General features: G+C 45.8%; 2 protein-coding genes and 1 long non-coding RNA gene across 3 annotated transcripts in view; all 3 read right to left on the minus strand.

Moving 5' to 3' along the window:
- Positions 1-1,483: 1,483 nt before the first annotated feature.
- The window catches only part of LOC311030242 (tripartite motif-containing protein 16-like), a 32,012-nt gene continuing 18,001 nt past the window's right edge, over positions 1,484-15,494 (minus strand). Inside the window, exon 2 of the mRNA XM_084035896.1 lies at positions 1,484-1,929. Coding sequence (XP_083892022.1) covers positions 1,598-1,929 — 332 coding nt within the window. The 3' untranslated portion in view covers positions 1,484-1,597. The remainder of the gene's footprint in view (positions 1,930-15,494) is intronic.
- LOC311030262 (uncharacterized protein) lies at positions 5,411-6,942 on the minus strand. Its single transcript, XM_084035917.1, has 3 exons — positions 6,921-6,942; positions 6,413-6,589; positions 5,411-6,224 (listed from the first exon to the last, which is right to left on the minus strand). Exons 2-3 carry the CDS (start codon positions 6,546-6,548, stop codon positions 6,022-6,024), a joined length of 339 nt encoding a protein of 112 aa, XP_083892043.1. The 5' UTR covers positions 6,549-6,589; positions 6,921-6,942; the 3' UTR covers positions 5,411-6,021.
- On the minus strand, positions 9,991-10,982 carry LOC311030269. Its single transcript, XR_014598960.1, has 3 exons — positions 10,888-10,982; positions 10,403-10,520; positions 9,991-10,310 (listed from the first exon to the last, which is right to left on the minus strand). It is a non-coding gene; the product is annotated as an uncharacterized lncRNA (long non-coding RNA).

A 15,494-nucleotide genomic window follows, 5' to 3' on the forward strand; every position in this document is an offset into this window, starting at 1 on the left:
ATTATGCAGGACTACTTTTATAGAATAAATATGTTTAATAAGTAATTCTGTGGTTTATTTTTTCACCTTTCAGAAGAATCCAGATAGTCTCACTCGTATTATTGATGTTTATTTCATGGATATAGAATTTTGGTTAAAAGTTACAGAATCGAATCGTTAATAAAAAAAATAAACATTTCTACTGAATCGTTAATGGAATCGCTGTGAAGCCAAAGATTCTCCCCCCTAATGGAACCCATCCATGAAGCTCTCTACTGTTCTTGAGCTAATCTGAAGGCCACATGAAGTTTGGAGGTCTGTAGTGATTGACTCTGCAGAAAGTTGGTGACCTCTGTGACCTCTGTGCCTCAGCATCGATGACCCCGCTCCGTCATTTTACGTGGCATCATCAAGTGATGATCCTTGAACCTTTTGTGCTGCTACATTGTCTTGCTACCGTTCTAGACTTGAAGAAGGTCTCTGAGGGGAAGCTGCCTTTAGAAGAAGGACTTTTGCTCAGATCTGAGTGTGCGGATGCTTTTTTTCTGCTACTTCCATTTATTATTATTATTATTATTATTATTATTATTATTATTATTATTATTATGATAACCAACATGACGGCCTCATTCTGAACGTTCCTCTGCATGAAAACCAACAGAACCAGAACCAGAAGAACAATATGTGTGTCTTGTCAGGATTGAACTCAGCTTCTTCTCCAGCAGCTTTGTATGACACCCTGGAATGAAGACGAGGAGGAAGCACTTTGTTCACGCTGCTTTATTCATCATGGAAAGCTTCAGTGTGTCCACAGATCTCATCAGTGAAGTCTGTTAAAGGATCAATGATTTCATCACACAATCACTTTCTACGTGGGATTCTAGATTTCTTTACTAACGTAGAGAAAGAAAACAAAGCAGCTGGGATTAAGGAGGTCTGCTGGTTTCCACCAAAGAGCCACGCAGAGGAGGAGAAGATAGAAGTACATCGCTAAGCAGAGGAGGAGGGGGAGAGGAGGAGGGGGAGAGGAGGAGAGGAGGGGAGGAGGAGAACATAGAAGTACATCACTAAGCAGAGGAGGAGGGGGAGAGGAGGAGAGGAGGAGGGGGAGAGGGGAGAGGGGAGAGGGGGAGAGGAGGAGGAGAGGAGGAGAACATAGAAGTACATCGCTAAGCAGAGGAGGAGAACATAGAAGTACATCGCTAAGCAGAGGAGGAGGGGGAGAGGAGGAGAGGGAGAGGAGGAGAGGAGGGGGGGTGAAGGGGAGAGGAGGAGAGGAGGAGGGGGGAGAGGAGGAGGGGTGGAGGGGAGAGGAGGAGAGGAGGAGGAGGAGGAGGAGGTGAGAGGGGGAGAGGAGAGGAAGAGAGGAGGGGGAGAGGAGGAGAGGAGGGGGAGAGGAGGAGAGGAGGGGAGGGGTGGTGGTGAGAGGGGGAGAGGAGGAGAGGAGGAGAACATAGAAGTACATCACTAAGCAGAGGAGGAGGAGGAGAGGAGGAGAGGAGGAGGGGGAGAGGAGGAGAGGAGGAGAACATAGAAGTACATCACTAAGCAGAGGAGGAGGGGGAGAGGAGGAGAGGAGGAGGAAGGTGAAGTCATTCAGCTCTTAAATGACTTCTGTCTAGTTGAGTTTACAGATCTCACCACTACTTTCATGATAAACATAAAGTCCAGCATAGAGGGTCTCAGTGAACGTGGTCTGGACTCTGTGGAGGAGAGTCATGGTCTCAGAGACGCTGTAGAAGGACAGAATACCTGCTCTGTGATCCAGGAACACTCCTACTCTGGAGGACCGAGGACCTGAGATGGGAGTTTCAACATCGTTGTACCTGAAGTTATAACTGTTATTGTCACAATCTAAAGACCAGGATTTATCATTGTATCCAAACGCACATGGTTTCCATCCTCCTGCTCTGCTGATACTCTTGTATGCGACTGCTACACCAACTCCACCTCCTCTCCACTCCACCTCCCAGTAACAACGTCCAGTCACACTTTCTCTACTCAGGACCTGATAATAAAAAGTGAATCTGTCTGGGTGACTAGAATAAGGCTGGTTTCGACTCCATGTTGCTTTTCTGTTCCCCTCAGATAATAACAGATATGTGTATGCTGTGTTTGGATCCAGTGTGATTTCACATGAATATTTCAAGAATCCAGCTCTGGTCTTGGGTTCTGGTGGTGGCAGTGAAACATCCACTTCAGTCCCTGCCAGTGAGACATTTGTCCATCTGTGTGTCGGCAGGTCTAATGATGTCCCCAGGACCAGACTCAAATCCAGCTAGAGCTCTTCGCTCTCAGAATAAAGGCTTACTTGTAGTTCCTAAAGTCTCCAAAAGTAGAACAGGGGCCAGAGCTTTCAGTCATCAAGCTCCTCTTCTGTGGAACCGTATTCTGGTTCTGGTTCGGGAGGCAGACACTGTTCCCACATTTAAGAGTAGGCTTAAAACCTTTCTCTTTGACACCGCTTATAGTTGGGGCTGGTTCAGGTTTGCATTGGACCAGCTCTTAGTTATGCTGCTATAGGCCTAGACTGCTGGGGGATTATAGTGGCACACTGAGCCTCTCTCTCTCTCTCTCTCTCTCTCTCTCTCTCTCTCTCTCTCTCTCTCTCTCTCTCTCTCTCTCTCTCTCTATGTTCCCCCGGAGTCCTTGTGCTTTCTTGCCTAGCACGTCTCCCCAGGCCTGGACTGGGACAAAAATTCGGCCCTGGACTTTTTGGTCCAGACTGGCCCACCACAATCCGCCACAGATACTGTGCCAACTCGGCCCGTTGATGTACTGTACATATAATCACACAAGCCCTTAATAACACTACTATACTGAATAATATCCCTTTATATTCTGGAGCCTTGAATAAAATAAATGATGACTACACAGTATGTTGCTCATTTGCTCTTAAGAAGGATACTGGAGAAAGGATTTAAGATTCAAGAGTGTTGTTTATTTAACTCACTCATGGCATTGGCAGGCTGATAGCAAGGTGGTCAAACCACACCACATGGCAACATGTGAGTTTTAAGCTTGTAGATCTGCAAATGTGTGGCATGCTTTGATGAAAATATAAAATAGTGGTTAATAAAAGCAACTATTAATCAGGTTAGTAGGGGTCTGGAAAATGGGTGGGACTACTGGGCCTCTGTAGCCTATCATAGGGCCACTGGGCCAGGTATTCTTTAGACAGACAAGCCACTGGGCCTCTAATGTGTCTGTGGGCTGCAGCTGAGCTCTGTGGGCCGGTGCATGTCTCTCTCCCTGGGCTGTAGCAAAAAAAAAAGAGGAAAAAAAAGGCAGCCACTGCCGGCCCATTATTGACCGGCCCACCGGGAAAACCCGGTACTCCCTATGGCCAATCCTCCCCTGGGTCTCCATGCTGTGGTCTTGTTTGACTCTTACCGCCAGTATTTTTAATTAAAGTAATTGACTAAAATCGGGGGCTGCACGGTGGTGTAGTGGGTAGCACTCTTGCCTCGCAGCAAGAGGGTCCCGGGTTCGATTCCCAGGTCGGCCCTGGCTCCTTCTGTGTGGAGTTTGCATGTTCTCCCCGTGTAAGCGTGGGTTCTCTCCGGGTTCTCCGGCTTCCTCCCACAGTCCAAAGACCTGCAGGATGGGAATCGGCATCTCTACTGCAAGTTATACTAAATAATACTGCTCTACACTCTCTTGACATCAGGCCGTTCTGAAAAAGGGGCAGAATTTCATGATCTTGTCAACTGAGGAATTAGGTGATTTTACCAGCTGGCAGCAACACGTGGAGACCATTTAGGCAAAAAACTCATTTTTGCCAAAAAGTGACTAAGGCAATTATTTTAACAAGGTGACAATGTGATGTGTGCAAGAAACTGATTTCCACTGTGGTCTCCTGGCTGCAAAAAAGGTAGAGGAAGGAGAAGGAAATGATCTGACGGCTCTATACAGTGCATCACCTCATCTGGATAGATATGTAATAAAATATTTTGAAATAACATATACGAGTTGCTAGCTGTATTCCTTCTTAAACATAAATGAAATGAAATGGTTCTGGACCTGTTACCCCCGCGACCCTATCCAGGATAAGCGGTTGAAGAGGGAGGAAGAAGGTTCTCTGACTGTCAGGATGAAGATTTTAAATGGCCCCTGCTATAAAATACAGACGTTTCAACCTTGATCAGGCCAAACCATACTACATAGACGTGATGTTGCTGATGGAGAAAAATGTATGTCAACTTGGTAAAAATGATAAATATGATTGTGAATAGGTCAGTCATCAATATCTTAAACACATTTGGCCAGTAAATACCCCTGAAAAGATGTACTTCTGATTTTATCCAAGTTGGACCTGAAAGGGGTGTGAGAAACTCCATCTCAAAGGGGCTGGCTTGGAGCAAGATGGAAAATGTAACTTTGTCGTAGGACAACAATGAAAATATCATTGGAAAGGTCTTGGCCTAGAGAGTAACATATATCAGTATGAGAACTGTGTGAGGTTCCTGCTTCTCAGGAGTGACCTTTGAACCTTGAAAATGAGACACTTATGAATGCTTACAGGACGGGAACGAAATGTGTTACAAACATGGGGTCAACAGTTTTGGAAAGGTCTTGACCTCTACTACCATAACAGAGGGTAATCCAACAGGGGGCGCAACTGTATGGGTCAAAACACAGAAAAAACAAGATTTAAACCTCTTAATTATAATAAAAATCAGATTTGACCATAAATATGTGTTTTCCACTACCAAAAACATCTGGAGAGCCTCCAAGCTTCCTTGTAATCTCGTCACATAATAGGGAAAACACTTTAATACTACATTAAAAATGGCGCACCACACACACACACACACATAGCAACCACGTGACCAGACTGTCGTTCTTCAAGCATTCTTCCGGGTTAGGTTAGGTTTCTAAACGTAGGGTTTAGAAATTATCTATCCGCTTATTTTTTAGCATAAAAAGTCAAACCACGTCACATATGTTTATATTTTGAGAAAGCCTTTGTAAATAAATACATTAACACAAACATTTAATCGCGCTATTTTAGCACTTATTCTTGTCGCTCCGTTTCGCAGACTAACAGGGGTACGTTCAAAGACAGAACTGTTCGATCAACGTTTGAAAAAAGAACTTCTGGGGTTCGTAATTTGGATCTATTGTTGTTGTTCTGGTGTAATAATGTGGTTTAAAGTTTGTTTACATATAATGTGGCTATCGAGACTGTGCCCCACACGTCAATCAGATTGATTATTAGTGAAGCTAACGTTAGCTAACAACGTTAGCTAACGTTGCTGCTTGTGAACATACTTCAAGAGAGCGATGTGCTTCTCTGTGTAGTTTGGACAGATTTAGTGGCCATCATGTAGCCTATGAGCTTTATTTCCATTTTTAATGTGCAAATAAACTCAAACTTTAGATGCTTTTATATCAAACAGGTGGGTTTCAAAAAAGACACAGTTGTGGATTAAATGTACATGTATTTATTCCAGATGTTAAAGTTCTCCTCCAGACAGATTAAAGAATGACACTGTAAACCAGGGGTCACCGACCTTATTGACCCTGAGAGATACTTCCTGGGTCGTGAATCTGACAAAGGGCGACCAGTTTGAAACACTTATGAAATAACACATTTGCTTTGACCTCAGAACCAGCATAGGTCAGAGTTCACCTACATTCACTAAACTTATATTTAAGTTATAATAAACTTGTTTTTAATGCTTTTTTAAAAAACATTGTCATTTTCAAATCTATATAAATGCAAGTCTGATTAAAGAAGAATAGCAAAAGAATAAAAATAACATTTTTGAACAGGCACCTGTTGACAAAATGAAGCTTGAAGTCTGAAGACAAGTTAACATGAAGGAAAGGCTAGCTAATGAATGTAGCCGCCAAGGCGCTGATTAGTTTGGATGTCAAAAGCTTTGATAGGCATGGCTTTCCATGGCTTCAATATACAACATATATTTACAACATAGATAATAACATCTACAAGAAATCTACATTTTTTTCCTCCGCCGTGGGATTTTTACAAAACAAGAGTCTTGTAAACCACCCCACCCCTCCCTCTCCTCCCAACTAGATTTCTTCATCAGAATCTTCACTACTGCTGTCCTCTTCACTTTCCACGTCTTCCTCCATTGTGAAGAAACCGGGCTCTGTGTTGACAGTGGCGTAGGTGCCTGTGACTGCACTCAGTTTGTTTTGGAGAAAGTCTTTTCTCTGTAAAAGACAGGCGTGCGGTCCCCTGTATCCGGCCTCGGTCATATCCCAAGGAGTGGCTTGAGGGAAAAGTGAAAAGGAATGAGATTTAAAATTAGGCAGATACATTTGGAAATGTAATGCAGTTTGAATGCCCAACTCTGAGGCTGTGTTTTTGTCTACTCAAAAGGAAAATAAAAAAAAATGTCAGTCATTGGGAATGCTCCTCTTTTAATAAATAAATAAATAGAATATTTGTAGAACATACTGTGGTTCCTGATGTTGTCCTCAGTGTGATGAAGGAGGTTCTCCAGATTATCTAATGCCTTTCTCAGGCACTGATAATGCTGGGTCATCTCCTTCACAATTATGAGCTTCTCCTCTTCCATACGCCCGACCAGCATGACTTGGTCGAAAAGTCGCCTCTTCGAACGGAGGCTCACCACTATTTTAGAATAGAGAACAGATGTGACAGAATCAAAACATTTGAGCATGTTCCATGTTCATGTGCCCATTGGTTAATAAAAGAATGGGTCAGTTTTTCCTCATACCTACTGTTGCTGACTATTGTTCTCTATTTGACTGATCTCTATCACTTAATCAAGCCTTTTCTAACATTCCATACTACAAAATAAGCAATAAAAGTATGTATGATTCGTACTGATATCATATTGGATTGATATCGGTATCGGCCAATATGTTTTCATGTATGGACTTTGTCAGTGTATTTTAAACCAATATTCACAGCTCAATATCAAAATGATGACTTTGCTTACCATCTCCTTGCACTTCCCAAGGCAGAACCTTGCAGCAGTGTTCCTGTCTGTCATTTTAGTGTCTGCGTTATTTGTTTGCAAAGTGTCGTGCATAATCCAGTACACCCGACCGGAGCTTCTAAACCTCAGATCCACATCTCACAGTGATCTGGGCCCATCTACATCCCTGCTGGAGAAGAAATTACTGGAATTAAACATCTACAGCGCAAGCCACTCAACACCATGGCTGCCGGCCCAAAAGGGCCGCCGCTCCGGCACCTTTGCCAGGTTCAGGAGACGCCCTTACCGGCCACCGCTCCCAGCCCTTCTGCTGTCAAACGTAAGATCCCTCCGGCACAAAATGGACGAATTACAACTTATGATCCAAACCGACAAAGACTACAGTGACTGCTCCGCCATCTGCCTGACAGAGACCTGGCTGGATCAATCAGTACCAGACCAAGCGGTAACTCTTCCAGGTTTCACATTACATCGTTCCGATAGATCTTCCAAACTATCGGGCAAGGCAAAAGGCGGTGGTGTTTGCATCATGATAAATGAACGCTGGTGCACAAATTCTACTGAACTCACACATGTATGTTCCCCTCACCTGGAATACCTCACTGTCAAATGCAGACCATCATTCCTCCCACGGGAGTTCGCATCAATTATTATGATCTGTGTTTACATTCCACCTGAGGCTTACGCTAACACCACCATAGCCGAGTTAGCCAACTACGTCTCCTCAGTGGAAAATTCACACCCGGACACAGCAGTCATCGTCCTCTGGGACTTTAACCAGACCAACCTATCATCTGAGCTCCCCGGCTACCATCAGCAGGTAAATTGCCCCAGCAGAGGGACCAACACGCTGGACCACTGCTACACTTCCATCAGAGAGGCTTACCGTGCTTTCCCGAGGGCTCCGCTGGGCAGGTCCGACCACGCGATGCTGCTGCTAATCCCAAAATACAGGCAAAAAGTTAAATCCTCCAAAACACCAACAACCTTTCTCCGGTGCTGGTCCCCCGAAGCCATTGAACAACTTCGGGGTTGTTTCGCGTGCACGGACTGGGATGTTTTCCATGCCGCAGGTGACCTGAACGACGTCACCGAAGCAGTGACGTCATACGTCAATTACTGCGTTGACCTGTGCATTCCACTCAAAAAAGTCAAACACTACAATAATAATAAACCGTGGTTTAACAAGGACATTAAAATAATAAGAAAGGAGAAAAATTCAGCACATTTGACAGGAAATAAAGAACAATATATGGCTGCCAAATACAAACTGAGATCTGCAATAAGAAGAGCCAAATCCAACTATGCCACTAAATTAGAAGAACAAATCACTAATAGTGACACCCGCTCTATCTGGAAAAAACTACAAAACATGACAAACTACAAAAAGAAACCCACCCCCACACCTGACAGCGACAATCAGCTTCCCGATTCACTTAATACTTTCTATGGGAGGTTTGAGCAGGCACCGGCTCCACCACCATCTCTCCCAGACCCCCTCCCTCCCCCCCCTTTCACCATCTACGAGGAGGAGGTGAGGAGCACCTTCAAGGGACTTAAAAGGAATAAAGCCCCCGGCCCAGATAACATCAGCCCCTCCGTTCTCCACTACTGTGCTGCGGAGCTGGCTGGGGTTTTTACCAACATCTTCAACTCCTCCCTCTGCCAAAACTCAGTACCCAACTGCTTCAAAGAAACCATTATCATCCCAGTTCCCAAAACCAAGACCATCTCCTGCCTCAATGACTACAGACCCATTGCCTTGACATCAGTAGTTATGAAATCATTTGAGCGCATCATACTAAATCACCTGAAATCTGTCACCACCCCCCTCATGGACCCATATCAATTTGCATACAGAGCCAACAGGTCAGTTGAAGACACCGTCATCTTAGCAACTCATCACATTCTGAACCACCTGGAGTCCGCCAACACATATGCCCGCATCCTGTTCATGGATTTCAGCTCTGCATTCAACACAATAAACCCGGCCAATCTATTCAATACATTACTGGACATGAACATCGACCCATGCATCTGTCACTGGATTCACAACTTTCTCTGGAACAGGCAACAAAAGGTGAAGATCAAAAATACCACATCCTCCCCTCTCTTCCTCAGTACAGGCACACCCCAAGGCTGTGTTCTCTCACCCTGGCTATTCTCCCTTTAAACAAACAAGCTCACATCCCACCACAGCTCTGTCAACCTGTACAAGTACGCGGACGACTCAACCATCATAGGACTCATCACCAACAACCAAGAAACAGAATACCGTGCACAGATCAACAAAGCAGTGACCTGGTGTACAGACCATGATCTCATACTCAACTCATCAAAAACAAAAGAACTCATCATCGACCCAAGACGCCAACCATCCCCCAAAACTCCTGGCTCATTAAAGGTGAATCCATCTCCATCACTGACACATTCAAACTCCTTGGAACCCACATCAGCAATAACCTCAAATGGAAAATAAACGCAGACCACATCTACAAAAAAGCCCAGCAAAGACTTTTCCATCTCCGTCAGCTCAAGAAGTTCAGGGTAAGGTCCCATCTTCTGCTCCACTTTTACACAGCCATCGTAGAAAGCATCCTCACCTTCTCCATCACAGTCTGGTTCGGCAGTCTAGACTCACTCTCCCGGAAGAAACTACAACGCATCATAAACAGAGCATCCAAAATTATTGGCACACCCCTTCCATCCCTTGATTCACTCTACCACAAACGGACACTACGCAGAGCACGGAAAATCATCTCCGACCCCACCCACCCTGCACACTATGCCTTCCAGCTACTGCCCTCTGGGAGGCGTTACAGGACAATTGCTTCCAGAACATCCCGGTTAAAAAACAGTTTCATCCCAACTGCAATAAACTTTCTGAACTCTGAACATTAAGGATTAAGCATGGCCCTTATGTATTGTGTAGTGTATATGTCTGTATGTATATCTGTGTTATATGTTTTGTAAGTTGGAACCTGTACCAAGCTGACAACAAATTCCACCAGCCTGGCTGTGTGGTCATTAAAATGAATCATCAATCAATCAATCATCAATCAGAACCACATTATCAGACAGGCTGCATGCTGCTTCTATGTCAGTTGTGTCTTGACCAGCAGCAACAGTGTTGAACTGGATTATCTTCTCTCTTAGTTTTTTCTTGAGCTCACCCAGTCTCCTCCGTTTCCGTTGCCTTGTTTGATTGCTGTCTGTTAGTTTAAAAAAAGTATTATTAGTAAGAATAACAAAGAAGCATTAGTTGTTGAGTGATGCAATACTAAATACCATTTTGTCGATAGAGATCATGCTTCTTCCTTCTGAGGGAATAGATGATCTCATCTATTTCTCTCTGGAGCTCTTCCTGGCTACTATGAGCACCATGATTCTCTTGAAAAACAGAAACAGGCAGAGTTTGAAAACCAAATGAAGCCAAATGAATGACAGTACCAAACTGACTTGTCAGCGACAATGTTGCTTACCAGTGGCTGCCCACTGCTTCACATCCTCCACCCACTGTTCTGTGTCATCCAGTGTGATGTTGAGGTCTTCCTGGAGATGCTGAAGATTTGCAGCTTCCAACTCTGCTCTCTGTGTAGTCTATTTATAATGTTTTCAGCAGAAAAATACAATGTCAGAAGAATGTTCACTCAATTATCTGCTGCTAAATGCTTAATACTTTGCATTCTACATGTCAAAGTATCCTTGGGAAAGATACTGAATCCCATATTGCTGTCTATGTGAATTATATTCTGATGAGGAGCTGGCACATTGTACAGTAGTTTCAGTCACCAGTGTATTCACGTGTATGAATGTGTGTGACAATGAGATGAATGTGGACATACTTTGTAAAGCTTTGGAATGGTCACAAACACTAGAAAGCTGTGCTATATAAATACATTCCATTTACCATCCATTTAACCATTCAATGACAAATGTAAATGTTAAAAAAGTGTAGACTTCTTACTTTGACAAATCGCTTTGCCAGTGTCTTGTGGAGACTCTCCACCTTCCTGCTGTTCCATTCCATTGCAAGCATTGTTATCATATCAGCTCTGCCTGTATAAAACAAAACAGAGAATATGCACATTCAAATCAATTTTATTATCTGGTGTCGTTTCAAAGCATGCCACTTCATTTTTTTGAACCAACCTGACTTGGTCATGTATTTTGTGGTCAGAGCTGTGTCACAACCGAACAAGGACTTGAACCCAAATGCACGACTCAGGAGGCAAAGTTTAAAAGAAACAAATCTTTTATTATTTAAAGTTCAACAGAAAATCACTCACAAGGAGGAAAAAGTCTCTATTAAAGTACAACAGAAAATCACTCACAAGGAGGAAAAAGTCACGATTAAAGTACAACACAAAATCTACTAACAAAACCAAAGGCTTGACAAAGTAGCAAATTAAAGTACAAAACCTGACAAGACGGGCTTGGAACGAAGGCTGAAAATTCTTGGTGAGACAATGACATGGAGCTTAGTTCACTGACAAACAGACAAGACGAACTGGCAACAGACAAAGGGAGACGCAGACCATATATACACAGGGTAATGGGGAACAGGTGGAAACAATCAGGGCAGGGAAGACAATCAGACTGGTGGGAAAAACACAAGGGGAAGGGCAAGTTACCTGAAACGAGAGGAGAGTAGAATTTCAAAATAAAGCAGGAAACCATAAAATAACATTGACACAACACATTTTAACACCGCCAGCTTTCTTGGCCATGACAGTACCCCTCCCTCTAGGGACGGCTCCTGACGGACCAGGCCTCTGAGGGTGACTGTAAAAGTCAGAGATGAGGTCAGGGTCTACAATGAAGCTCGCAGGGACCCAGGAACGTTCCTCAGGACCGTAACCCTCCCAGTCCACCAGGAATTGCCTGCCCCGGCCCCTGTTGCGCACAGCAAGAAGTTTCTTAACGGAGTAGACTGGGCCTCCGTCCACCATCTGGGGGGGTGGAGGGGGTTTGGCTGCAGGGACCATGGGGCTCTCCTTAACTGGTTTGACCCGGCTGACGTGGAAGGTTGGGTGAACTCTCAGGGACCGAGGCAGACGCAGACGAACAGAGGAGGGGCAGATGACTTTCGACACAGGAAATGGACCCACGAACCGTGGAGCCAGTTTCCTGGAGACAACGTGGAGAGGCAAGTCCCGTGTAGAGAGCCAGACTTTCTGGCCAGGTTGGTAAGCCGGTGCAGGTCGGCGCCTCCGATCGGCAGCCCTCTTCATGCGGTCCACACTGCGTAGGAGGACCTTGCGGGCGGCTGCCCAGATGCGGTGGCAACGCCGGACCATGGCGTGAGCTGATGGGACAGTGATCTCCTTTTCTGCCTCAGAGAAGACAGGGGGCTGGTAACTTCTGGGTGACATACCGGTGGCTGAGGTGGGGAGGGAGTTGTGGGCGTATTCCACCCACACCAGGTTCTTGCTCCAAGAAGCCGGGTTCTGGGACACCAGACATCGAAGGCATGTTTCCAACTCTTGGTTGAGACGTTCTGTCTGGCCGTTAGATTCTGGGTGGTACCCAGAGGTGAGGCTGACGGTGGCTCCAATGAGTTTGCAGAACTCCTTCCAGAATCTAGAGATGAACTGGGGCCCCGGTCTGACACGATATCCTTAGGAAATCCATGGATACGAAACACATAAGTCATCATAACTTCCGCTGTCTCTTTGGCAGAGGGCAACTTGGGCAAAGGAATGAAATGAGTCATTTTAGAAAATCTATCCACCACTGTGAGAACAGTGGTGCTACCTTCCGAGACCGGGAGCCCCGTGACGAAGTCCAGAGAGATCTCAGCCCAAGGACGAGTAGGAATGGGGAGTGGCTGCAGCAACCCCATCCGTGCTCTGGAGGAGGTCTTGTTGCGGGCACAGATGGGGCATGCCTCCACATACTCCCGGACCTCTCGCTCCATGGAGGGCCACCAAAACCTCTGGGAAATGGCGTGCATGGTTCTTTTGACACCCGGATGGCAGGTGAGTAGCGAGGTGTGAGCCCAATGGATAACCTGTGGACGCATAGTAACAGGGACAAACAAGCGATTCACCGGACAACCACTAGGTGTTGGGTTCTCACCATTAGCTCGCTTCACCTCAGATTCTATTTGCCAAGTCACTGCTCCAACCACACGGTTCAGTGGTAGGATGGGCTCAGGTTCTTTGGCAGTAGGCTCGGGGTCAAACAGACGTGACAAGGTGTCGGGCTTAGTGTTCTGGGACCCCAGCCTGTAAGACAACACAAAGTTAAAACGATTAAAAAACAATGTCCATCTGGCTTGACGGGAGTTCAGTCTTTTAGCTTTGCGAATGTATTCCAAATTTTTATGGTCCGTCCATACAACAAAAGGACTCTGCGCCCCCTCCAGCCAATGTCTCCACTCCTCCAGAGCCACTTTGACAGCCAGCAACTCACGATTCCCAACATCGTAGTTCCTCTCAGCTGGTGAAAGCTTCCGAGACAGGAAGGCACAGGGGTGAAGCTTGTTGTCCTTCTCAGAGCGTTGGGAGAGGACCGCTCCTGCCCCATCATTGGAGGCGTCTACCTCCACCACAAACTGTCGGCTGGGATCAGGAACCGTGAGGATGGGAGCAGTGGTGAAGCGTGTCTTAAGCTGCTGGAAGGCCTCCTCAGCTTGAGGGGACCACTGGAACGTAGTCTGTGGAGATGTGAGGGCATGGAGAGGTGCCGCTATGGCGCTGAAGTTTCTGATAAACCGCCTGTAAAAGTTAGCAAATCCCAAGAATTGCTGAACCTTTTTGCGGCTATCAGGTGTAGGCCACTGAGCCACAGCGCTAACTTTAGCCGGATCCATTTGCGTCTTTCCAGGGGCTATGATGAAGCCGAGAAAAGATACAGTGTCGGCATGAAACTCGCTCTTTTCAGTTTTAACATACAACTGGTTCTCCAGCAACCTTTGGAGGACCTGGCGTACATGGCCAACATGAGAGTCTGAGTCTGGGGAATAAATCAAGATATCATCCAAGTACACATAGACAAAGTGGTTCAGGAAGTCTCTCAGAACATCATTGATCATAGCTTGGAACACCGCAGGAGCATTGGTCAAACCAAATGGCATAATAAGGTATTCGTAGTGGCCACTAGGTGTATTAAAGCCTGTCTTCCATTCATCCCCCTCTCTGATCCGAACCAGGTGATAAGCATTTCTCAGGTCCAATTTGGTGAAGATCTTTGCTTGTTGAAGCTGATCAAAGGCAGATGACATGAGTGGCAGAGGATACCTATTTTTAACAGTGACGTCATTAAGTGGCCCATAGTCAATGCAAGGTCTGAGAGACCCATCTTTTTTCCCCACAAAAAAGAACCCTGCCCCTGCTGGAGATGAGGAGGGGCGAATAAGGCCAGCCTTTAATGATGACTCAATATATGCTGTCATGGCCTCCCTTTCAGGGCCAGAGATAGAGTACAGTCTACCTCTAGGAATGGGGGATCCAGGGATTAAGTCAATGGGGCAGTCATAAGGTCTGTGAGGAGGAAGAGAAGTAGCCTTACTCTTGCTAAAAACTTCCCCCAGGTCATGGTAACATTTCGGGACTGCTGTCAGGTCAGGGGGTTCAGGGTCTGTGTCAGGATGAACAGAGACAGTGTTAAATACAGGTTTTATACTCAGATCATGACATGACTTAAAACACTTCTTTCTACAACCCTCAGCCCAGTTCAAAACTTTCCTGGTACTCCAGTCAATGTGTGGGTTATGTTCTTTTAACCACGGGAAGCCCAGAATAAGAGCGTGCTGGGTAGAGTGAAACAAGTAAAAACACATGAGTTCATGGTGGTCATCTACAATGACTTCGAGAGGTTCAGTCTTGTGAGTCACTTTAAATATCAAGCTCCCGTCAAGAGCATTGGCCTCTAACGGCTGGGATAATTGTTCAGTGTTCAAATAAAGTTTTTGGGCAAAATCCCAGTCCATGAGACTCTCATCAGCCCCTGAGTCAATGAGCACCCCAAGAGAAATTGTGGTGTCGTGATGCCTTACCTTGACCTCCGATAAGGCTCGGGAAGGGAATTCAGAGGAGGAGAAACGGCTCACCAGTACCCTCCTGACTACTGGCGAGCCTGCCCTTTTGCTGGACACGTGGCGAGGAGATGACCTTGCTGCCCACAATAGAAGCACCGTCCGTCCTGCAGACGGCGACGACGCTCCTCTGCGGACAGTTTGGCTTGTCCCAGCTGCATGGGTTCCTCCTGCTGAGGAGCCGGTGGAGGGAAGTGTGTAGGGCTCTGCCAAGTGGTTGTGGACGATGCAGTATGGGTCTGACGGCGATCAGACGAATATGTCACTTGGTTGCGGTTCCGCTTGCGCTCCTGTAAACGGTTGTCAGTCCTTATGGCTAGAGTTATCATAGAGTCTAGGGAAGATGGTAGATCCAGAGGCACTAACAAATCCTGAATTTGGTCAGAGAGTCCTTTAAGAAAAACGTCATAAAGAGCCGTGGAGCTCCATCCACTGTCAGTGGCTAGGGTCCGAAAGCGGATGGCATAATCACAAACTGAGTCCATACCTTGTTTGATGTTACTCAGTGCACGAGCTTGCTCTCGGTCAGATGA

The sequence above is a fragment of the Eutrigla gurnardus genome, assembly GCF_963514095.1.
Source record: "Eutrigla gurnardus genome assembly, chromosome: 19".
NCBI classification, from domain to species: Eukaryota; Metazoa; Chordata; class Actinopteri; order Perciformes; family Triglidae; genus Eutrigla; species Eutrigla gurnardus.